This window comes from Lepisosteus platostomus, chromosome 3 (assembly GCF_059453375.1).
Source record: "Lepisosteus platostomus isolate fLepPlt1 chromosome 3, fLepPlt1.hap1, whole genome shotgun sequence".
NCBI classification, from domain to species: Eukaryota; Metazoa; Chordata; class Actinopteri; order Semionotiformes; family Lepisosteidae; genus Lepisosteus; species Lepisosteus platostomus.
In genome coordinates this window covers 5,372,983-5,398,983 of record NC_142613.1, presented here as the reverse complement: position 1 = coordinate 5,398,983, position 26,001 = coordinate 5,372,983, and the positions used below count along the sequence as shown (strand labels likewise).

The 26,001-nt window shown below is 39.2% G+C and overlaps 1 protein-coding gene across 1 annotated transcript in view; it reads left to right on the top strand.

The window, feature by feature from the left end:
• Positions 1–618: 618 nt before the first annotated feature.
• LOC148674169 (bone morphogenetic protein 1-like) overlaps positions 619–26,001 on the top strand; it is a 79,258-nt gene continuing 53,875 nt past the window's right edge. Inside the window, exon 1 of the mRNA XM_088624039.1 lies at positions 619–1,107. Coding sequence (XP_088480165.1) covers positions 963–1,107 — 145 coding nt within the window. The 5' untranslated portion in view covers positions 619–962. The remainder of the gene's footprint in view (positions 1,108–26,001) is intronic.

The window sequence follows — 26,001 nt, the reverse complement described above, 5'->3', positions numbered from 1 at the left end:
CCATTTAGCTCAGTCCAAAATTACAGTCGGACCATAGCAATCTATCCCCTTTCATCTAATTCACCTCGCAAATTAAAGAAAATTGTTAATGTATACAGTACGTTGATCTGCTGCTGCTGCTGCTACTACTAAGGAGCATTTTTAGGACTCGGCGTGCTCTCGTCTAGTTTACATGTTGTGCACAACATTCGGGAACACAGAAACTCAATCGACGAGGATATACATGTGAGTTTGCCATTACTGACCTAAGACAAGGAATTTAAAAAGTGCTGCGGTGGCAGAAATTCCTCGCCAGCCCACTCCAGACTCCCCACCCCCTTTCAGATCAGCAGTATCCACATTGCACAGCTGTTTGTACTAAAGACTAATTGACACCACCAAAGTGCTTTGTGTTGCCTGAAGACGGCAAAAAGATAGTTTTGTCCGAATTATTCTGGGGGGGAACTATTGCATTCCGATAATGTCGTGCGTGATAAATCTAATATATTAAAAACTCCAAATACACAGCAGTCTAAAAACACTTGGAAATAACGAGGTCAATTCCAAGCATTTTGCGCATTTATTTTTATGGATGGTTAGGTCGCGTCTTCAGAAAACGCTGGCTGTAGACGAATGAATTCAGATTGCCATATTTTCATTCTCTCTGGGGAGTCCACTGTCATTTTCCACACATCGTTCAATCGGGGGCGGACAAAAAAAGAATGAATATTGTGCGCAAACCATGATCTTCTTTTGCAAACTTTGCAGGCTGCCGTGCTGGCCCGGAGCCCGGGTATGCGAGCGAATCACTGCCCCAGAATCGAGGCATTCTGAAGGGGCAGAGCTCACGTTTTAAAACCCGCCCTCCGGAGAGATCTCATTTCCCCCAAAACCTCCCATTTTTTCTTTCTCTCTCATTCCTCTCTTCTTTTCCTCTACGTTTCTTCTCTTTCCTAAGTGTTCCCCCTCCTTACTTCTTAACCATGGGTCTCATGGCGAGATGGTTGTTTCTGCTCTCCGTCTTCCCCGTGTTATTGGCGAACGATGCGGACACGGAGGAGCCGAGCTACGATGTGGAACTCACTGACACTTCAGATGTGATCGATTACAAGGATCCCTGCAAAGCTGGTAAGCAGAAAGAAGCCCCTTTTTTGTGATCCTCACGATACCTTTGCCGAAAATCATATATGATGTTGGAACCCGCAGCTTTAAAAAAAAAACAGGGAAGGAATAAGAGTGGGATATATCCAGTATGCTACGTTGGCCGATGCCATAGAAAAACAATATGCAGTGCATCATATAGATCTTGATGTTACGACGTTGATACATTTGTTTCGGAGTCTTCGTTACAAAAAGTTACCTCGAGATTTTTTTTAAAAAAAGAAGTAAAGTTTGGGTATGCAACCAGTCAGATGAAGTAAATCCCTTACCAGGCAGTCAAAAACTACAGCAGAGTATTGCAAAGCCTTCCTTAGTGTTGAGTGTTGATAGCAGAGACACGAAGTTTGAAGTCCTTTGTTGTCTATATAAAGCTTTTTTTTTTTGGGAGCGTGGAGCTCCAGCTGTCAAAACATCCCAGTACTGGCCGACGAAAACCTATCTTTGTTTTGTCCGTTTTGGTTTCTGGAGTTAAGTAGCTGTCAAGAGAAGCAATCTTCTGTGCTTGGTGTAACCCGAAATCTTCGACGCGCGTAAAGCGTCGTTCCAATTTAATACCATTTCGGTTTTTATTGAGGTACGTGGCGTTTACAAAATTGGAAATATTTTTTTTTTCAGAACTCGTTCAAACGTTCACTAGACGAAGAATGAATATCGAAATGAAAATAGGAACGTCAGAGTACAACCGAGGTGCTTTAGGCAATTCAAATCGCGTTTCGCGTAGGCTTTTCGTCGTGGTAATTAAAAAAAGTGTGAATGAATGTTTATTTCGTAACAGCTATGGTTGTACGATTTACTGCCGTGAACGACCACGTATTTTCTCTCAATACTTAATACACACTGAGTAACTGTTAAAGGAACCGTAATGTGACAGTTCTGGTTTCGCTCTGTACTGAACTCTGGCTCCCGGCGGCGTAGAGCTCTTGAGACTAATTGAGTATGGTTAAAGTAATTAAATCCTTACTGTCCGCCTTCCGAACACAGAGCATGTGCTTCAACAGCCAATGAAAAGGCGACATGCTTTTTTTTTCCCCCACAAAAAAATGCAGGCTCCAACTTGATGCAATTGTTACGAACAGTTTACTGTGTGAAGAAGAGTGTCATGCTTTTTTAAGCGGGTGAAATTCAGCCTGTTAAAAAAACAAGAACGGATTGCTCTGCTTCTGACTGTTCAAGTACGACAAAACAAACATTTCAGAAAACGAAACGTACCTCAGTAGTGAGTGTACTTAAATCCCTTTCAATCACCATAATGTCAGTCAGGGTTATCATATCAACCGCATTGCACAGAACTGTGAGACACTCCTATGTTTTTCCATAACAGCTATTTGTTATGCATAGAAATCGATTTCTTTATCTATAGAGAGAGAAAGCTCCACGCAGCTGCTCTGTATATATAGTGCCTTGCAAATGTTTACAGTTCCTGCAAGTAGCATTAGTATTTTTATATGAATATTAAGAGTGATTTATCTTTTTTAAAATGAAACTTTTTGATTAAAAACTGGAATAATCAAAGTAAGCACTAATATATGTGAAGGAGGCTGAATATGATCAAAATCTGCATAGACGAAATACAAAGTGTACTGCTTGCATAATTCTTGTTTTCCAGCTCCTAAATCAGTACTTGATAGCCAAGCAGCAGTGAATGCTGCCAAAAGTGCTTCTATTTGGCTAGCTGTCCAGCTTTGCACAGAGGGATGGTGTAATTCTCTCCATTCTCTTGAATGTAGTTGGTTGGGAATAAGTGATGGAATGCAGTTGTCAAGCCTCACCATGCATTTTGTTATGTAATTGGGATCATGCAAGAACTTGGACTGGGCCACTCAAAACCAGGCCCTGCAGGGCCCTGCTGCCCTGGTGAATTGTGTTTTAGATTCTTGGGTGACTTGAGCAGGTTTTCCTCAAGGTTAGTGACTGCTTTGTGAACCATTCAGTTTGTTCATCCTGATATGTTTACTAGTCTATGGTGATGGGGATTAACATCAAAACACAATGCTGCCACCATCACACTTGACAGCTGGCATTGTGGTGACTGTGTGCTGTGCTGTGCTGTGCTGTGCTGTGCTGTGCTGTGCTGGGTTTGTGCCAGATGTTGCACTTGGCATTTAGACGAGAAAGTTCAATTCTGGTCTCAGCCAATCATAAATGTTTCATTCGCATGTCTGATATCTAGGCTGTGTATCCCATATAAGCTTTAAGATTAGTCTTTCAGTCCTGCCACTTTGTGTGCCACAGTGTATGAACAGTGACTCCCAGTTCAGGCATAACGCTTTATAAATCTTTCACTATTGGCTTCACAGTGGCATTTCTAACCTGTTTCCTGCTTGTCTATCTGCTTAGTTTGGAAATATGGTTTGATCGAGGTATTGTCTGGGTGTTCCAATGCACATTCCACTTAATAACACAAGTCACTGTATGCAGTGACCTACCTCTCTACCTCTCTGTTGCCTCTCTACCATTGTTTCAAAAACTCCATGGTCTTCATGTGAATTAAAACTCAAATTCTGTCAGAGGGAACCAACAGAGATAGACACATGCCTTCTGAAGTCAGGTTAATCTACTTTGATTACGCACAGACCGGTCTTTAACACCTGATCAGATTGGAGTTGCTATAGCACAGGGCTACAATAGTTATTCAATTGTGGGTCTTCTCATTTACTTTGCAAGCGGAATTGACGTACTATCAGCATATTTAGCTTTATTAGTTTGAAGAAGAGTAGATCACAAATATAAAGTCCTGTTTGAAAGTGTCATGATTGTGAGCTCAGACAACAACAGTATTTGGAAACTTTTCAGAGTGGAGAAGTCTTTTGTAAGACACTGTATACACATACAGTATACATACTACCTACACATACTACCCACACATGGTTAATTTGCTGCATGTAAGTATAGTGAAGGCAATTTTTCCTGAAGCCTTTAGATCAGAAACCTGGGTTAATCTTTCATTTCATTAAGTAATAATTCAGTGAATGTGGTAAAAAGTATTTTTAAATGAAGCAGTCATTTTTATTCTTTTTCGACTGTAAGAGGAACTATTTTAACACTTCCAGTATTTTAGTTTCTAATGGAGAGGTTAGGCATCATGTATGTCCTTAACCTTAAACTATGATACACAGAATTCCAGACTAAAATACTACAATATGTTGTGTACCTTTTTAACATTACTTTTCTGCTTGCACGATAGTCACAAATGTTCAAAATACTGTTACTGTATATGAGTAGTCAGATTGAAATCAGCTGATTATCCCATTTTAACCATCTTAAGTGTTTTACCATCTAACAAATTGTACATTTCCAAGCAACTGTGAAAAACCTGCTACATTAAAGACCCCAACTAACACATTAACTAGTTTCTTTGTAAAGTATTGATTTTTTAAAATGATTTACTATATCTTATATTGAAAGATTATTTTGAACATTATACATTGGAGAACAAAAAGTGCTTTATTTTTTTTCCCCTGGTCACCTGTGTGATATCATTTGTGAGGGTCCTGTAGAAAGGTACCATCCAAATGTAAATCGCACAAAATTGTTTGAATTTTCCATTAACACGTCCTAGTCAAGCAGTAATAGCCATTGAATCACAGCAGCAAATGAAATAAGTCCAGTTACAAAAGACAGGCCATTCAGTTCATCTGGCTTGTTTGGTAGTTAGTAGCTGATTGATCCAGGAATCACTGCCAGCCATTTTTAAACAAAGTCAGGGTGCTGGATTCAGTCACATACTGTTGGTGGGCAGTCTGTTCCATATTTTCACAACATATAGGATAAAAAGGTGCCAGCTGTTCTCAGTTTTTAGATAAATATCCACAATTTCCATTTGTTCCACTTCTCTAAAGAAGTCTGTTGGGCTCATCTTGACAATATATTTGAGGGTTTTGAGTACTTCAATTAACTTAAGTAATAGACTTCTCTATTTTACACTAGAAAAAATCCTTCAGGCTATTATTATAAAACACTTCCTAAGCCCTTAAGTCAGTTACTGTTGTGTTGACTGTTTCCAAAGAGGTAATGTCTTTTCTGGAACGTGGTGAGCAAATTGGTATACAATATATTGTGTTTTTATTTGCTTTCTCAAATTGTGTAGAAACTGTGTGAACATAAACACCTAAGTCATTTCATAAGTAGACTCTTCTATATTGGTTTCCCATTTTATAGTTTGTTTTTGATACCTTTACTTGTCTGTATGAAGTCCTAACCAATGTATCCAGTCCCTGTCATTTCACAATTAATGTAACAATATTTACCTAGTACTCTTGCCCCTTCTATGCTAATACTCTATACTACAGGACTGCTGTCCTTCCTTCACTGGGGCATGCTGGTGACTTCTTCCTGAAGTCATTTTAGTACATCATTTAGTACTAATCATTTCAGTACATCAGCCATTTCACTTTCATTGTCTCGAAATTTGCCATTGTTGTCCAAGATAAATTTTACTTCATCCTTAGAGAACTTATTTATTTTAGCCTCTATTGCAATATTTCTTTCAGTTTCTCTCTACTCTTGTCAATATTCCTTTTAACCTGTGCTAGTAATTCAGTGTACTTCATGTTTAACTTGATCCTGTTGTTTTGAATTGTTTTAGAGAGTGCTTTCTTTTGCCTTATATTTTTCAGAATTGATTGACCAATTGAAACTGCTGCTGTTTCATATTTATATCCCATTTTAATTCTGTTGAATGCTGTCTTTCCCTCAAAATCTGCTTTCCAGAAATGGTAAACTTTTGCTTTCGCACTGAACCTGTTCAGTTTCAAAATATGCAGGAAAGCATAGGACATCATGATCACAGTTTCTTAATGCTTTTCTCACCTGTTTGCTTTAGAACTAATGTTCTATTCTTCTCCAATGTTTGCAGTGAGCTGCATTTCTGTGTTTCCAATATCATCGTAATTGCCTGCTAATGTGGTACCTTCTCACACTTCTGTATTATGTTATTTGTGTAGAATACTCGGCATTTAGCTACAAGGCTGTAATTAACCTGTGCCTTGTTTTGTTTTTCTCCTCAGTTTTTCCTTCAGTTCTTTGCTCCCCATGTATCTTCCACTAGTTTTTTTGGTGTAAACCCCCCCCCCCCCCCATTCTAATTTTGTGATTCTTGTGCAAAGATGACTGGAGCCATCTCGTTTAGGTGTAATCCATCACGTCTGTTCAGATCTCCTTTGCCCTGACAAGATTTCCAGTGGCCCAGAAAGCTGATGCATTCTTCTGCTCACCATGACCTCCTTTATGTGTTATGATTCACCTTTGCCTAGTGCTGCCCAGAAGTCTTGAGTTTCTTCAGTTTGTGACCAAGCTGCCCACATTTGGTACAGATGGAAAGTGTGCCATTTGTACCAATGTCCCTTGTGCCACATTGGACAACAACAACTTTGGTTGTTGGCTGCTTAGCTAGGAAACTAAGCTTTATGACTCTTGACACTTTACCTCCAGGGAGAAGGCAAGCTGTCGTCTCATGGTCTCTGGTGCAGATTACCGGCAGTAATTGTAGCTGAGATCTGAGTTCAGCGTTTGAGATTTCAGGTCAGCGATAGAGGTTTCCTGTGAGCTGCTTTCATGAGCTCCCATATCTGATTCCAGGACCTGAAGAAGAACAAATGTATTTGCCAATGTTGGCTTGTGTTGTTTGGATAACTTGTTGAATTTTTTTTACCACCTGGGACCAAGATCTCTCTGTTAGTTTGTCCCTGTTTCTTTGCCAGTTTAGGGTTTCTTCTCCAAACAAAGGGAGAACTTTGTGTTTGCAGAAGAGAAACAGATGAGCTGTTTATCTACAACTGGTTAAATGCTGTCAGCTTTCCTGCCTGCAATTATCACCTTTTCAGCTCCCCCCAACAACACTTTGACTTGCAAACTTCTCTCTAATAGTTGACAATCTGTCTGGCTTGAATACACGCCTCCCCTCCAATTCAATTTCAGTTTTGTGCTAATGAAGGCAAATGACTGACTATAATAACTGCAGTCTGGCCAAGAATTTCTTAGCAAAGTAGAAAAGTTCTTCCCCTGGCTTGTTTGTACTACCCTCAGTGGTCTCCCTCTTAAGTTCATAATATCAGTGGAAGGCATGTCTATGATCTGATGTAATTACAATAAGTACTCGGTTAAAATTCCAGTTCAAACTTAAGTTTGAAGTTTTTGTTCCTCTCTGACTTTGAACAGGTCTTAAAGGTCTGAAAATGTGATGTCAGTTTCCCTAGAATTCGAATCTGACAGGAAAGTTGGGATTCAAATTAAATGGACATAAATTGAGTCTCACATAAATGTAGTTTGTATACGGAATAAATTTAAATTTGGTCTTCGGTACAATATGTGGAATATATGCCTTAGGTTTGCTACTCACTTCCTCGGAAGTCTGTGCTTATCTTGCAGACGGTTATCTAGAAGCATTTGAAAGTAAAATGATCAAGGACTTCGCTAGAGCTATGCTTCCTGTCTGGCAGAACAGTTCAGAGTTCAGAGACGGTGAGCTGACCATAGCACTTAGGCTGAGATTGATATGGAAACAGAGCAAAACCCCTCATCAGTGTGTGGTGTTTTATATTGCAGTGCTTTAGCGTCAGTGTGCTTTTTGGAAACTCTTCCTAATGAGTCACAGATAATGGTTGAGTCTGTGAAGATGATGACATTTGCTGCATCTCAGCTTCAGTACAGTCATGCTTTTGCCTTTCATGGAGTGATAATGCTACTTTCTCACCCACAATGGAGTATTGCCTTGACAAGCAGCTGTGGTCATTGTTCTGTTATTTCTACATATACACTTTAAATCTGAAGATCCAGATGTTCAAAGCAATATTCATGTGGTGTATATTAAAATAGTTGGTAGCAACTGGATTTAAAACCATCTTTTAGCTGTATAGACAAACCTCGGGTTACGTACAAGGTCAGTTCTGGAAACCCTTAGGTAACTAGAAATTTACATAAGTCGAAACACCCGTTAATCACAGCCCACAGACTATGCATACATGTGTACAGTACTGTATAGTACATTGAAATGTCAGGGAACATGTTGAAGATGTTATTTCTGTCAGTTTCTTTCATGTGGAGCACACATAGAAAATTAAGTTCAATAATTATTAATGCAGTGTTGTATAAATAGAAAAAATAGAAAAAAACTATTTTAACAAAAATATATTTAATTTACAGTACTTGATAGTACATCGTTACGTCAATGAACATGTTTTAGAGGTTATTTCTGTTTTTTCATATGATGCACACACAGAAAACTAAGCTCTGTACTTAATAACGTAATGTAATATAAATAAAAAAAAATTGAAAAAGTATTTAGACAAAATATTTTGTATCATTGTTGCTCACTGTAGGCAGCGTTTTAGTTGTGGGTGACAAAAGACTTAGTTGCTCGATGAAGAAGAAGGAGATGCTGCAAGAGGCCGACACGTCCTTCGGATGAGACGTAAAACCGAGGTCCTGACTCTCTGTGGTCATTTAAAAATCCCAGGGCGCTTCTCGAAAAGAGTAGGGGTGTAACCCCGGTGTCCTGGCCAAAATTTCCAATTGGCCTCCTAATAATCCCCCTCTATGAACTGGCTACATTACTCTGCTCTCCTCCCCACTGATAGCTGATGTGTGGTGAGCGTTCTGGCGCACTATGGCTGCCATCGCATCATCCAGGTGGGGCTGCACATTGGTGGTGGTGGAGGGGAGTCCCCATTACCTGTAAAGTGCTTTGAGTGGAGTGTCCAGAAAAGCGCTATATAAGTGTAAGCAATTATTAATTATTATTATTATTATCATCATCAGGATCGACATCAGCTTCGTCAACAGCTGAGGCAGCGCACGACTCGTGCGACAGGGAGGGCTGTGAAGTGGTCGGTTGTTACGTTGTGCGTTCGGTCACATGCAGTAGTACCAGAACGCTGGTTCGTTATTATTGTTGACTTTAAAGGGACAGATCCTTTCACATGCTCTTTGATACGGGCAGCATCCTTTAAAAGTGTACTCACTGCTGACACTGAGAGACCGAGTTCACGTGCTATTGCCGATAGGTTTTGTCCACCTTCACATTTCTTTATCATTTTCATTCTCATCTCCAAATCAATTTTCCTGCGATTCCGCACGGATAGTGCACGCTTAGCGTCTCTTTGCCTCTTTCCAGTCATGATTACATGAATTCCTTTAGCAACTGACCAGTAGCAGGTACAAAGCAAGACTGAAGGCTGAGGGAGAGAGAGGGAGCACACCACGTGCTCGCTGGGTAACTTGCGGAGGCTCACCACTAGGCGGCAGCAGTGGTGACGTAGACGGGTAACGCAAAATGTTCATAACTCGGGATTTTTACTGCTGGCCTTTTAGATTCATTTGCGTAAAACCGAGATTACGTAAATCGCCTATTTCCTAACCCGAGGTGTGTGTTTTGCAATCATTCCATGAGCAGTAATGATAGTGCGCATAGGAACAAGAAAATATTTATTTCATGCTAAAAGGAACACAAAAGAGACCAAAGTTTTGGCTGTAGAGCCTTCTTCAGGTGTCACACCTGAAGTACACGTAATGTTAATTTAAAACCATCCCTTTAAGAGTAACGGCATCAATGTTATGGCACTATTTTTCAGTGAGGCCTGAGCAGAGAATTATTTGTTGTTACTTAGGTTCTGCGTAGTGTGATCTCAGACAAAAAAATACAATTTCATATTTTTTGTTAAAAATGTACCCTACTCAATGTTAGGGTATATAGAGGTAAATGGAATATATAACTAAAGGAAATAATGTTCTATAATATGTTAGTTGGACCGCACTTGGAGTATTTTGTAGTTTCTATTGAACACACCTTTTTTAAAAAAAAAGTCATTGCCTGGCAAGAAGAAGTTCCACGAAGAGCAACCAGAATATATCCAGGTCTAAAGGCAAGGTCATACACAGGGTAAAGGATCTGAATGTCTTCAATCTTGAAGAGGGGAGTTTAACAAGTACTGGATTCAAGTATTCCAAATTCTACTGATATTAACAGAGTTGATCCATTGGGTTACTTTATGTACAGCAGGAAAACAAGGACACAGCTGAATGTCATGAACAGTATTTAGGCTATCAAGACGCACTTTTTCACACAAAAGATTGTGAATGTCTGTTACAAGCTGGCAAAACATATTGAAGCTGACTCAGTGGGGAAAACAGCAAATCATTTAGGCCACAAAGCTGCTGAGTAACTAAACTTACATGATGAGGGTGGCCTCTTTCCGTTTTCAACTTTCTTCTGTTATTCCATTCTAACACCGCTACAAATACGACTTTCCCTGAAATTCTGAGCAATCTGACATTTGTAGTCAGATGACAGTCTTTAGAATTCACTTATGTTACGGAAGAGATGCATCTCTGACTTTTCCATAGATAGCCAAAGATTCCTGAGCTAGCTCAAACTAATCTGCTCTGGAATTTAGCAAATAATATCTTATCCAAGTCTTGAATCAAGCATACCTGGGCTGTAGGGTTTAGTCTGTGCTTCAGCCTTGTGACCTTGGTTAACACCTCAGTGGGGGTCCTTGTGATTCTGTGGGCTGGAAAAGAAACAACAGGGACAGTTTCATTTAGTCTCCAAAGGATGCTTTGTGATGAAATATTCTACATTCTCTTCAAATGCTTGGTCATAATTGTTCAGACATTTCAAAGTTTCATACAGACCTTCATTAGCTCATTGATTTTCCTTTTGAATGTTTCGTTTACAAATACATAAAGCAGCTGACAAGCTAAAGAGAAAGAGATGAGGATTCTGTATGTTAAATGTCTTTACAACAATACACTTACAGCAATGTATTGTTGAAACCAAAGATTTCTTGCAGAAACAGGCTAAAACATCTAATTAAGTAAGAAGGGATCAATTCACCTAAATAATTAAGAGCTCAGCTGGAATTAATCTCAAGTCAAAGTGTTTTACTCTGTTCCATTTTAAATCCTTAGAAATAAAATGTTGCACATGGGAGAAATAAACAAAAGCTTAAATCAGGTTTTCCAGAAGAAGAGCCCTTGCAGACCTCTTCTGTTACCTGAAATGTGAAATGTTTGTTTCTGATAAAGTAACAAGCGCATTGTCTTTAAGCTGATCATACTGCGTGCTGTGGGCAAGGAATGGAGGATGAATTGTTGCGAAATAGGCATATTTACTTCTTGTTAGCACAATGCTGGACACTGGAAAAAATTGAACTAGACTGGGCTTGATGTATATAATGACATTTTGGAATCCATTAAAGTAATTTTAAGGAGTTGACGCCTTACTTTCGGCATTCTCCACCCCCAAGGGTACAAAAGAACTGGAGTTTGACCTTCGTGAACTCCCTAAAGTCCTAAAGGCAGCAACATAACCCCCTAAGAGCCTTAACCCCAGTGGGTCAGTTTATTTTTACACAACCATCTTATGTAGTTTCTTAGTTGCTTCATACTATTGGGGGAAAAAAAAAAACATGTACTCCATGAATTTCTTAAGCTTTCAGAGGACAATTGCAGAGAGTTCTGAGATTTTTTTTTTGGAAAGAGATGAGATGTGAGTTGGGACCAGTATTTGTTAAAGCTTCTAAGCTCTTTAGGAAATAGGGAAATATCTTAAATGCACGATTAACCCACAGGCCCTTGCATTAAATATAATCCATTGAAGACCTTTCAGAATAACTCAAACATTATCTCCATATTTTGTCTTTTAAATAACTCTGACCTCGTTGTTGCACAGCGTCTTCTTGTGATCAGTACAGGAGTGTCACGTTACAGGCTGAGGAGATATTCCTATCAAATTCCTGTTTGTTACTTTGATGTGGTGCACATTCATGAATTCCTATTTTGTTTTCAGATTTCGCAGTGTTGTTCACACAGTAGTCAGATAGCCCTCAGAACACAATAAGAGAGGTCTGACCATCGGGTGAAATGTGAATCTGTTTTTGTGCTTCCATACTGAAGATGACACGCGGTAAAAATAATGACTTCTTTCCATCTGCAGCTATGATTCTCCTGAGTAATTCACTTTCACCTGGGCACAGAGCCACAGTAGCTCCCCCACTGTCTCAGTGTAGGCAAGCTGAGCATTTTTCATCACCCATGTTGACACACAGGCATCAACAGTTTTTGCATCTGACAACATTGCTGTTATGCTAAGTTATGATCATCACATGTTAAGCAGTTCAGATATGAAGAAAAGGTTTTTGTGACACCATTCTTTGAATTGTTCTGATTGTATATTATACACTTAAGCGAGTCACCTGGTACATTTGCACACACTGTTCACTCACCATTCAACTTGAATCGCCCATTTCTTGGTTCTGCTGCTGTATGCATGAATGTTTAAGATGAAATTCCATCAACATAGGGTTTGCTGGTCTCATGTAGCAGGACATCCAACTTGATGACTCGGGGATGAAAGGCCCCATTTTCTCAGGAGTTTTGACAGCACATTGCAAAGCCAGTCTCACAGTAGGTTCCAGCTGCATGTCATTTTCAGTATAAAATCACCAATGAAACTATCAATGAAACTATGTTGCAGGGCTTTCTCATATGTATGGGGCATTTCGAGGGTTTCTCAGCACACTCTGATCTCACTTCACAATGTGCAGTCTACGTTGCTTATCATCGGCCTCCTCTTTGCCTCTTTGCAGGCTTTCCTTTGGTCGGAGAAGTTTGAGCTGGTTCATGGTATCTCACATCATATTGAATGACAGACATCCATCCTACCAATAATAATAAATGTAGATGATGACCGTACATGTGAGTGTAACGCATACAGCCTACCAAAACACACTAACCACTGCTGGAGCTACTGAGACAAACATATCGTATGAACTTTTACAGGAAAAGAGAATGGATAAGAGCACGAGTATGTGAATGATATACATGAATCATGTATATTATAATGTTTCTTGACCAGCCAGATGCGGAGTTGTGCAGAGATGCTGCACTGATGAACACCTGTGCTCTGTGCTGAAGGATGATGTACAGATTCTACTGCTGGATACTGCACCTATCTGGCACAGATCATGAATACTTTTACTGTATCTCGTTATGCCAGATTGTGTATTTATGTCAATTCTGAGTGGTGGATTTCATTACTTGATTTTTCCATAAACAATTGATTCATTGTGTATTGCTAATTCTGCAATATTGAATTCTACTGAATTTCTTTCCCTTTTTGGATCAGCCGGCTTGTGCTATTGTTCGTGTCTGTTAGCTTAGCCTTTGGTGTGAGGACACTCAGACTTACTAGCCCCTGTGTGGAGCTTCCAAATACTGCCAAGGAAATTGGCAATTGCATAATTCTAGGCAGTTGCAAGTTATTTGCAGTGCATGCTGCATTGCATTTAAATTCAGAATAGAAACGGAAGAGGTCTATTACAATCAGGCCTAATATGTTCACCTAAAATATTTAAACACATCTTCAATATTTTTGGCAGTTGTGCGAGAGTTTATAAGATTATGTAACCATGTTTGCTTATCCAATACATACAAACCCAAGTTCTTGTGTAATTCACTCTCTGCATACTTTCATTCTGTTTTCTCCTTCCTAGGAAAAAGCAAACAGAAATACTATATATTCTGTAATTCCAAACCTTCCACCCTGTGTGTGTGTGTGTGTGTGTGTGTGTGTGTGTGTGTGTGTGTGTGTCTTTGGTTTATCACACATTGAGTTTTGTGTAAGGACTGAGCAGTGCGTCGTGCCTTTGCTGTTCATCTGCTCCACAGATGTCTGCCATGTCTGCGCTGTGATGTTTAAATCAAGCATTTCTTTTTAATCACTTGCCTCCATGTTCCAAATCACATCTCTGTTGCATGCAGGCATTTAATAATCCACAAGGAAGGCTCTTTCTGTCCTGGATTTAATTTGCTTTCTGCTTCAAGGTTTTTTTTGTATCTTATATAAGAGGTTAGTAGTGTATGAAGAAACTGTGGTTAGTTGTTAAAAACGTCTCTTTTAGTTTCACTGGCTTTTGTCATGTTTAGTATACTAGAAGGCACCCCCCAACACCTCAAAATTAATTTCTCATCGTAGGGGTTTTTGTTGTGGATTCTTTCCTTGCAGGGGTCAATCCTGAAAGGTTTGTTAACCACCTGTATCTATAAATGTTTAGTGATCCAGGTTGCTCACAGACAAAGTCACCTCAGACTTACAGCAGGAGCCGGTTCTGACGGAATGCGGTGGGTCTTTGAAGCGTTATCGACGTGTTGTCAAGAAATGTTGAGATTAATACGGAAGAGCAGTGCTGCAATCAAGAAAGAAATGTATATATCTCATAATTACTTGATAATTATTATTTAAGAGATCATGATCTCGTATCTTCATGACAATTCTGTCGTGGTCATCGTACAATTGATTGTTTGAGTGTATGGACAATGTATTCCATTGTGCAATGACAGCACCTAGAAGCTGCCGATAGTGTTCGTGAACCTGTCCAACGACTGGGATTTAGTCATAATGGAATCTTAGCTAATGTGAACGATATTATTCTAAGAATGAGGAGACTCAGACGTACCCTTAAACAAGATAGACTCTACCGTGAAATCGACTCCACCGCTTAAAACTGAAAGTCAGGTAACGATAATGTAGGTATTGAAGGACAATTGTGCTATCACGTGATTATCACATAAAGTATCTCTCAATAATGAGTCAATCATATTGTAAATAATGAATGTGTAATCGGCCTAAAACGTTTTATAGCCTAAGACATTGGCATGTTAATCTTTTTCATCTACAAGTCTACACCATTGATATTGATATTCTTGTGTGTGAATTTGGAGGCCAAATAAGTCTGTACTATGGTTCCATTGTTAATTACATAATCTAACTGTGTTCCAAGACAACAAAGTGTATTTTGTTATTTTGTAGACACCTGTAACTTCAATTAATAAATAATACTATTACTGTTATATAATTATTTCAGTGCTTACATAACTGTTGCAGCATTTATATTTGCAAAGCAGCTTACTCTAGCCACGTTTTTATTATTAGTATACTTTTATTTGTAATTAACATCCAATACAGTATATATTAGTAGTTTTATGCTAATAGCGTACATAAATGGAGTTCGATGTGGTTTAAAATTTGAAACCACTATGAAGAGTTGGTTATATTCAAGTTAAATGCAGTGAAGTGGTCAAATACTACAATCACATGAAATGTCTGTGTAGTTCTTAGTGTAACTTTGTAATAACAAAAGTCCATATGTATGGTTTCAGCCAATCTTCCTGTGGATTTTGACTGGGACTTTGCCTGTGTTGCTCAATTCCCAGAATGGTGACCCAGTTGGTATTGCTGTCTTTGAGCAGAAGAGAGACCGCTCAGTACATCTGCTCCTTTACTCAGCCCCACGTGATTCCGCATTGTATGGCTAAAGTCAGAACTTTATAACTGTATTTTCTCTGAAGGCAGTAGTGGTAAGACTTTTAACAGTAGCCTGACAGTTTCACCTTGTCTGGAGGCTCACCATAGGTACACAGACAACAGATTTTATACCTCACTGCTTTTTGATAAACTCAACAGAGCAACTGGCATGCTAAAATTGATTATTAGTATGATAATTGTGAGATAAACATCTGTGCTGTATAGCTATGCCACAGAAGAAAAAGAACATTTCCTAGCTGCTAAATTGAATTATTGTAATCTAGGATGGCACTATGACTCCGAAGCTAATGTTGCTCCCTCACAAGTCTGAGATCTTTCTCTTTGGAGTTTGCATGTCCTCTCTGTTGTTGATGAGCTTTTGCAACAAGATGCTTTTTGTCATGGTCGTCTTGACTGGTCGGCTGCAGGAACTGTTTTTTGGCCTTGCAGATCAACTGGAGTAATGCTAGAGCTGCTTGTTCCCTTGTTATTGGCCTGGATTTTTTCTGTTTATATTATGACCTCATTTTGTAGCTTTTATTTGACCAGCTTTTGTTTAACCTAGATAAAAAATCCTCTTGAGACTGGGCCATAGAGCGCTGGACAAGAGAGTGCAAAGTTAAAGACCTATATGAAGAAAAATCCTGATTTCAGGCCCAGATTAAGTCAAAAGGTCCACCCATATGCTAATAACAAATTCCGTTCACACCAGTACATTTTATCAGTGATGACTTTGTGTGCCAGAGGCTTCTTACATCTTCTAACTGGAAAACCACCATAATGTGTCGCTCTGGGGAGTTTGTGGTTTGTGGGTGAGTCAAAGTTTCGAATTAATCCTGGCTCACATATCACATACTTGACATGAGGAATCGCGTCAAGCCTCTTAAGTCAGTGGTAGCAGTCTTCCATTATTAACCATTTTATCAAAGCTTCTTATTCCAATTGATCCTCTCTTCCTTTTTTTTTCAAAAACTGTGCTCAATTTATCTTCTTTAGTCGTTATAGCTCAACTGCTGGGTGAAAACCTCCAAAGAATTGTGCCACCCACTTCAAGTCTTCAGCCATCCTACACAGATTCTGCAAATTTAAATTCGTTTTCCATCTTACAGGAGCAAGTAAAGGTTAATTCCGCCCTGAAAAGTAGAAGAGAGCGACTCATCCATTCTGATATTGAGCCTTCTTCAAGCGTTGCCAAGTGTGGTATTTGCTTTAAGTCTGGAAGGTACAGTCCTTTTGTAACGTGCAATAATTTAACGTTTTGCCTGTGAAAGGTTTTTTTCTTATCATTCAAGATTATTCTGGACAGATTGTGCAACCTGAACTTGAACTCTTCAAGCAGTAGCTGTTGACATCAACCCCTCCTAAGAGATATCTTTTTTTTCCCCAAAATGTCCAGAGAAAATTAAAACCCTCATTTATCACAAAAATGTCCAAAGGGCAGAAAGACTTAGACATGCGCAGAAACTAGATATTTTAAAAGCCCTATCAATCTGATTTGTAAAAGAGTGTTAAGAGATGTAGTATTTAGCAGGCTACTTTATTTCAGTTTAATTTAGAAGCTGGAAACTGAGAAAAGAATTTAGAAGTCAAAACTGATTTTCCAATGTCTTCTAAATGCTCTTCTGTATGTGGCACTTGAAAATAAAAAGTAAATTAAGTCTTATAAAAATCTTTACTTTTCAAATGTTCTGATTTTCTAAAACACAATTTTATAACCTTTCTAAATTGCACAAAACCTACATTTAATACAGTATTATCACAAAAAAACTTTTCCCTGTGTGCATTGATGATAGTATTGGACTCTTGAGAATACTATTACTTGCTTATAGTGTTTTGTATTGTCCATATTCCATTTTTGCCACACAATATCCCTTTAAACTCACCTGTGTCTGATTTCGTTTTCCAGTTATAAAACCTCATCTGCTGATTAAAAACCAGATGACCTTCTCTTCCCTAGCATCACAGTGACAGAGTGTTCTGTCTCATCAGTCCCCCAGACAATTTGGTACTGACAGTGATCACTAATCTCAGAGCCCATGTATTTTGCATGCCAACCTTACAGTTCACCAATTGATATGTAATATGGTTACACACATTTTTTTTCCAGTTGTTGAATAAGACATCCAACTGTGCTACTGTGTGCACAGTTCGATTATGGATAATGATGATTATATATAATTATATATTATATAATATATAATATATAATATAATTATATATTATATAATTATAATATATAGGTATACATCCAGTTTCTATCATGTGGCATCAAACTATAGTCCTAGGAAAAAGTAGGAATAACCTGAGCAAACATCTTACGCAAAAAATATCTAAATCTTTTCTCCTTTGTTGATGTTCACGGTACAGTAGTACAGCAGTAAAAAGGATCAACAGTTCCTCTGGGGCTAGCAAAGTCTTGGAGATCTTTCCATAGCATATGGAATTGTCCTTTGCCAACTGTATGTAAAGGACATTAAATATTTAACAGTGGTGTACAGCATTCGAATTCTGCAGCAGTCATCAGAACATAGAGCCATTCCCTCTGCTTCGATCACATGCATTCCATCATCACTGATGATGACCAGACTCTGGTACCTCAATCTTTAGTCTCTTGTACTGTTTCTCAGCATTTCATGCTGTATGTCCAGCTTCTGACTATGAGACTTCATCATTACTTGTAAATTGTCAGTATAAAATGCATTTCATTACAGCACAGGCACACTTCTTCAATTAAAAGAGTCTGTCGAGTGGAAGTCAGATGTCTCTTGAGGCCATGGCTGCTATAGTATATGTGCACAAATAGGGACAGGCTTTTAAAATCAGTTGTAATGCACAGGTTATTCCTTATCAAAAACATATGTATTGTGAATCTAGCCAGGGCCATTTTATGTAACTATTATTAAATATTTATGCTTCCAACGTGACAAGAAAATGAAGTCAAACCTTGATATATTGGCAAAACTGAAGCTTCTCATGTGACTGATATTCCCGAATTGATGGTAACTGCCCAGGCTGGGCTGTGTGATGGTGGGGATTTTCAAAGCAGAGGGAGTTTCTCTTTGAGTGTTAGGTATCCTGAAGGGAGCCACTGTGTCAGAAACGAACTTGACCCAGTCATGGGCTCGCACAGCCCTCCCCCAACCCTCTCCTGTGTCCGCTGGCGAGGTAACTTTCCTGTCGTTCTTTGGCACTCGGTACTAGAGACTGTAGGTCATTCACTGCTTGCCAGGGGAGATCACAGCTGGACCAGTGTCAAGGTCCAAAGACTGGGGCCTTTGCCAGCTGGTCAAGGCAGTGCACATTCTGAGGGGATGTTTAAGCCTGTCTTGGGAGCCTTCATTTGAGGAGCCAGATCTTCGCGTGCTTTGCTTTGTTTACTTCAGTGACATCATCACTAGGCAGGGCTAAGATGGCCACCTGGCCCCAAAATTTCAGGACACTGTGACTGACAAGTGCAATTAGCATCTATGGTCCCCGATTCATTTTTTTAAACTTTAAATGGATCACAGTGTTGTACTGGGCAAGTCCTGTGTCCATTGCTGCTTTCAGTAAAGAGCAGAGCAGTATAACTGGGTTTTAAATTAACACACCACAAGTTCAATGGGTCAGTCTTGCTAGAGGGCATATTGTTTTTATTACAGTCTTTTCTTTGGAATGTGTAATACCAAGAGACCTATTTTCCAAACTGGGTGGATATTTTTTTAAAAAATATTTCTTAATTGGAATCACCAAGCGAACTGGTGCAAGATCAGTACACACCTCCTTCTTGGTGACTATTTTTGTGTCTGTTTATTTGTATTTTTGTCTTGTTTCAAATTAAAAATCTGAAGAGAAAGTTGAAATTTTTGCTCTTTATGGAAAAGAAACATTTTTGTTGTGCCACTATTAAGAAAAAGAGCTGCTAAAGAATTGTATCCTTTTATCTGTAATCCTTGTCTGTTTCTTTTATTCTGACCGGTGCCTTTGTAAAACTTGATCCCTGTCTTGTCCTGAAAGCTCTACCTGCCTGAGGGACCTTACAGAGGCAGGTGAATGTATTCTGAAATCACGAGAACTTCTTATTATTGCACACAGATTGCAGGCCATTTAAAAATTGTGTGATGTGATAAAGTAATTATGAGCACTTCATATAATTTAGATTTGCTGCTGCAAAGGTGGTGAATACTTATGCCATTCATACATTTTATATTTTGGATTTTTGTTTTGCAGTTTTTTGCTGACATTTAACTTTTTACACAAACACATTCAGTCTGGGCAAGTTCTGATTCATAATGTTCACTTTAAAATGGCATGTATCTATTTGTAATTTAACACAACCAAACAGGCATCATTGGATGGGAGTGAAAACGGGGTCTTTGTTGTTTTTTTTTGGAATAATTCAGTTCAATTTTTTTTTTATATATCGCCTTTCACAACAAGGTTGCCCCTAGGCGCTTAATAAAGCAAGTGGCCATACATGTTGTGAATACAGAACAGAAAAGACCAGAAGACAATGGAGGAGAGGAACCAAAAACTCCTTAGCAGGGAGAAAACAAACCTCTAGGGGTCCAAGGTCAACTGGCTGCTCAACCCCTTTGGGCATACTAACATTATACAATTAAAAAAAGGAACAAATGAATGAGGGTGTTAATACATCCATCATGTCTTCTGTATGTCAGTCCTCCATGCAGATCTCTGTAGACCAGCAAAATCCTCCTAAACGATAACTATATCCACAATGTCCCTCTTGGATCCATTGCAGTGATGCAGCATCCAACTCAGATGGTGCCCAGCCCGGGCGCCATCCGGACATGTGGGGAGGAGAATAGGAGAATTTGGTCTGAACAGATGTATCTACCTGGTGGGCCAACACAGAGACACACAATGGCATGTACAGTACAGCAGCACCAGGAGCCATGGTGGCAGCAGGCTATAATGTAAGAATAAGTGTCTTGTGCCTTGTGGTGCCCATTGTGAAAGAACTGAAGAAATCCTGCATGGCCTTTTAAAAGGCTCTCAAGAATTATATTTCCACAACATAAATGATTGACAGTAAAACAATCTGTGATACATTTTAGAGAAAACAGCCTTGTCAGATCTGAGGGAAATGTACAGTATTTTTGTTCACTTTGAATGTAGTCTTGAATGTGTCTAATTCAGTGTTTTGGAGTTGTAAAATGACAGATTGAAATGGAAAACTAACCCTTAAGCTCTCCCAGTTTACATCACTGCTTTCTTTGCCTCGTGTTATTCATTCTCATCGTTTTAGGCTTGTCCCCTCAGCCGTGTGAGTGAGTACCAACCTGTACCAAAAAGCTCCTCACCAATTCACATAGCATTGGGTTTGTCTGGAGTTGTTGGAAACTTTCTTGCACATATCCAAAACAAGAGTAGCACATTAAAAGTCTCAGGGTGTTTCTTGAAAGGAATAGGGGTGTTAACTCAGTGTCCTGGCCAAATTTCCTCCTGGCTTTTACCAATCATGGCCTCCTCATAATTTCCATCTCTGAACTGGTTTCATCACTCTGTTCTCCTCCCCACTGATAGCTGATGTGTGGTGAGTGGACCGGCGCACTTTGGCTGCCATTGCATCATAAGATAAGATCACTTTATTGACCATGTATAATTTCTTGCATCAGGAATTTGTCTTTTCGAATACCCCAGCTTGCTCTCCATGAGACACACAGACAGGGAGAGACACTTGGGGTCAGAGCACAGGGTCAGCCATTTATATGGCACCCCTGGAGCAGCTGGGGTTAAGGGCCTTGCTCAGGGGCCCAATAGAGTAGGATTCCTCTGCTGGATTTGAACCGACAACCTTGCAGCCACAGGTGCAGATCCTTAGCCAAAGTGCCACCACTCCACCCCTCCACTTGGTGGTTTAATTCCTGCTTATATCGTTTCTTCATATAATGTCAGTATTACATGCTTCAGTTACTAGCTAGTAAAGCTTGAAATCATCAAGACATACATGGAAATCTTAGACATTGGACAGTTGTAAGTCATCTATATTATGCTTATGTTTCTATTTTGATGGAACCTAGATAAATACCAATGTGGAATCAAAAGGCATTATTTCTGGAATTATTTAGAAATAACTTAAAGGTTAATTTGGTTTTGTTACATTTACCACTAGTCAGCTGCCCCTTTGAATGTTTTCAAAACAATATTTGAATTACTCGTCTTGTGCTCAATTAAGCAGTTAAAATGAGAACAGCAGCTGAAGGGTAGACCAGTCGATTTGAAGTTAATCGCATTTGGAATTCAGTCAAACTGTGTGGTACCGCATAACTCAGGAGATAAGCATCATGGTTCTTCTGGGGGGCAAACAGGCACATTTGCATTTCTTTAGGCTTAAATTTTCAAAATACCCACAAGCTTTTACACGCTCATATGAAATTCCATCAACCCTGCCTTTTAGTTTAACACGAGTCAAAAGATTTTTCCACAAGATTTAAAATTGCACTACAAGTAACAATCTTATCAATCACTGTGAAAGCATCCTCCCTGAGAAATGCAAATAACATTTAATTGACAAGAACAAACTTTACTGATTTTATCTTAATTTGGTTGACTCTGTGAGCTTAGGATTGTACTGAACTACAAATGACTTATTCCTATAATCACATGCTTTTTCTTACCTGCCTTAAAGCGAGTGTACTGTACATAAATTCTGCTTTGAGAAGGGTGAGTGGGGGTAAGTGTACCTTTGAGGTAAATGAACCAGCTGCAGGTCTTTCGGCAGCCAATCGGACTCCAGCAGGTTTGTGAATGCAGGTCTGTTACCCAGAAACCACTGCTCAACTTCACCATTGACTTCAAACAGTACAACGTATAGGCTCATCCTAAAGAACTGTCATGGTAGGGCTCCAGGAAGGGTTATTTACTCTTTTTTCGTAATTGCACAGGCCTACATTTTAATTTTGACCAGATGAACATTTTAGACTCCTGTTCCCACCATCCATAAAGGGATAGCTCAACACTCTAGATACGGGCAGAAAAAAAGTCAAAATAGCAGACAAAGCAGTAAATGAAATTCAGAAAGATACAATTCAAGACTTCACAAACACCTGGCGGAGGACCAGGTGTTTAATATAGACAAGGGCAGGATTTTGTATGCGGGTAGAAAAAAACAAACTGTAAATACAAAATGGGCGACCCTGAGATCGAACGGCTTCTGAAAAAGATGTGTTAATGTTGACACCTCTCTCAAATCTTCTAGATAATGTGGGAAAACAAAAAGCAGACAGCCGTAGAATTTAAGTCAAGGGGTGTTATGTGCAAATTGTATAATACAGATGTAAGCCCTTATTTAGAATAGTGTGTATAATTTTGTCACTGTGTTACAGAAAGATATTGCCGTTCTGGAAAACAGTTCAGGGGATGGCAACCAGGTACATTCCAGAGCTTAAGGAAACGTCCTCCACCGACAGGCTGAGGGAAATGAACCTTTTTAGCCTTGAATAGGGAAGACCACAAGCGGACCTGATCGAACTATTTAGAATCAGTGACAAAGTCAACCCAGTGGACTCCTTCAGAGTGAACAGTGACAAGCAAACCAGGGGACACAAGTGGAAACTGCTTGGAAGTGCATTTCAAACCGAGAGCAGGAGGCACTTTGTCACCCAGAAGATCAAGAGAGCCTGAAACAACGTACCCGGCCATTTCGCTGAAGCCAATCATGGCCTCCTCCTTGGCTACTTTCAATAGCTGGCTCTCGTCTGTGACCTTTCTTATGTTATGTAGCTCTGTTTCACTGATCTGCTGTATTATTAATAGTGTGGATTTTTTTTGTAAACAAATTACTGAAGAAGTTTTATAATAAGAACTGAGTAATTTCCCAAATTGAAAAAAGACATGAGAAACACTTGGCACCCATTCTGCTGTTTAAGATAACATTGCCGAGGCATAACATGAAGCAGAAGCACTTTGGATTTTTGTCCTAGACATTTATGATCTACCTTTAGGTGCATCGGACATTTCCCACAATTTGTGTTTCAACACAAATTCAGTAAACAAAAGGGTGTTACTTGCACTGATTAGGGAAATATAAGTTCCCATGCATTTTTTAAAACAACTTTGCTAAAGCAAACAAAATAAAGATGGTCTTCAATTGCTAAAGCAAAATAAATGGCAATGACCCACATGTGCTCTGCACTAGTTCAGTTAAATATCTGAGTAGTATGGAGTCTGTGTTACTGCAGAGTTTTGGAGGTGTGCATGCCCTAGTGCCATACTTCTGCAGTGAGAAAATACTTGTTATGAAATTTTCCGTTCTCCTTCTTCTAAGGTCAAGGACGCACTAATGATAGGGTGATTCAAGAGCAAGGAATCCATGTGCAGCACGGTCAGTTTATTTAGCTTTAATCACAGAGAGACACTTCTCCTGATGTGGCATGATTCACATCCGAGGGCGAGAGACTGAGGTGAAGGAGTCTGATCAGCAACAAGGCAGCTAGCTGGGATCTCCCAGCTGGAGGAGTTAAATCCCTTGTGTTGCTTTCGTGTTGCACATTCTGTTGTAACTTGGTTGTTGCTGTGCATTGTAAAAGTGAAAATGGGTCACTTGAGGCTGTTCTGAGTCTGATTTCAGGCAACATTCAATAATAATTTAGGAATCTGTTGCAAAATATGTGACAGTGAGAGTTTGCCAAAATATCCCACTGTTCTGTCTTATCCCTGAGGTTATTCTTCACTACTATCACATTATGATCAAATTAGAGTCTAAACCAGGGACCACAAAGCCCCCTTTAGGGTTTTGTATAAAGAAGTGCAAAAATACCTTAGTTAGGAGGAAAAGGTCTTATGCACCAGGTGTAACTGTTCTATTATATGTAGGTATCCCCAGGGCAGGAACCACTTTGACTGCTAAACAGGGGCAGTGTGCATGTACAGTATTTAAGAACCGTGTTCAGCTTTATATGTGAACAAAAAGAATGCACTAATTTGAAGCTACTGTTTTTTTATTATGTGTTGAGCACTTGAAGGCAAAGTTGATGTAATATCTGTGTCCAGACAATTTTGTTGTATTATTTTTTAGATTTGTTTTGTGCACACGTATAGGTAATGTTGAGTAAAAACAAAGATCTGTTCAATCTGGCTCATCTGCTAATTTCTTTTCAAGAAACAAGAAATGTGTCAGTTGTGAAATTAGGTTAAATTCTTCACAATGAAAATCTTTCTTCAAATTACCACTGATGCATCCTCTGCGGCAATTAATTTACACACTGTTTATACCAACCGTCAAAATAAACTGAACACTTAAAACTGCAACAAATTCACAAAGTTATTATCAGGAAAATGATTATCTTTCTTGTAGTGGGGTTACTGGCTGCTATGGGCTCTATTTGAAGGTCACAGACTGGTAGTTTGTTCGCTCACCGATAAAAGTCATGCAAGTTGTGTATCTGCGACATTGTGGTCTGTCATTGGCGGACTGTTTGTCTGTAGCGTCTAGCCAGGAGATTGAAATTGCTGGCTGTGAGCAGACTTAGTCTTGCCCTTAAAATACTGGTGCTTTAAGAGCCTTGTCCTCTCGATAAGTTGGGAGCATTGATTCTTTTTTGCAGTTTTTTAAAACAATTTACCTCAGCCTTGACATTCATCCAATCATTGGATTGTCACTTTATCGTCTGTGCTCAATCAATTCCTTCTCTAATGAGTATTGTGGTCAGTCATGAATGAGCAATTAATCAAAATGATGCCAAAAATCTAATCAATATCCAAAATCCATACGCTATAATTTTCTACAATATGCATGCAGTGTTAATGTCTTGAACAGATATCCACTTACCTTGTTATGGAAAGCAGACCGGTCTGGAAGAAATCATACCTTGCGTATATTTGTTTCTTTCTTGTCACATCTTGCTGCTTTGGCAAAATAGATTTTTTTTCTTGGGACTAATTGTGAGTGTCCACACTGTGGAGAAGCATGTCAGAGGTGTTGATTGGTTTCTCCTGGACATGAGCACTCAGTGGTGAAGCGTTTGGGTGTGATGCTGGACTCTTCTTTGGTGTATGCCCCAGGTCTTTAATTTGAGCAGCATTCCCATCATCTGAGAAAACACCTAAATTTGAATTTAAATTCCTGACTGTGTTGCTGATGGCAAGGATACAGAGGTGACTCTTAACAGGCTTCAGCATGTACATAAACTAGATTGTTGGCGTGCTTACCTATTACTCCAGTGCCTAAATTTTTAATGCATCTGCAATAGCTTATAAAGTCCTTTATGGGCTTGAGTTTTCGAAACTTGAGAATGTAACTTATTACATTGTTGTTCTGAGGCGTTAAACTTTCAGCTGCTGCGTTCCATTTCCCTGGAACACTGAATCCAGCAGTTTTTTCAGTGTGGCTTTGTGTAGCTGTTTGCAACTGGGGTTTGTTTTGCATTTGCACTTTCTTTTTTTCCTGTGTAGTATTGTATGGTGCTCTGGAGTGCAGAATGTTTGACATGGGAGGTGCCGTATGAAAATAAACATGTGTGATGAAAACATGTGCCGTCTTTATCTCTCCCAAGCTGTTGTGGGTGTTGCTTCGGTCAGTCGGGTTAAGGGTGGGTGTAAAGCAAAGGAAAATGACT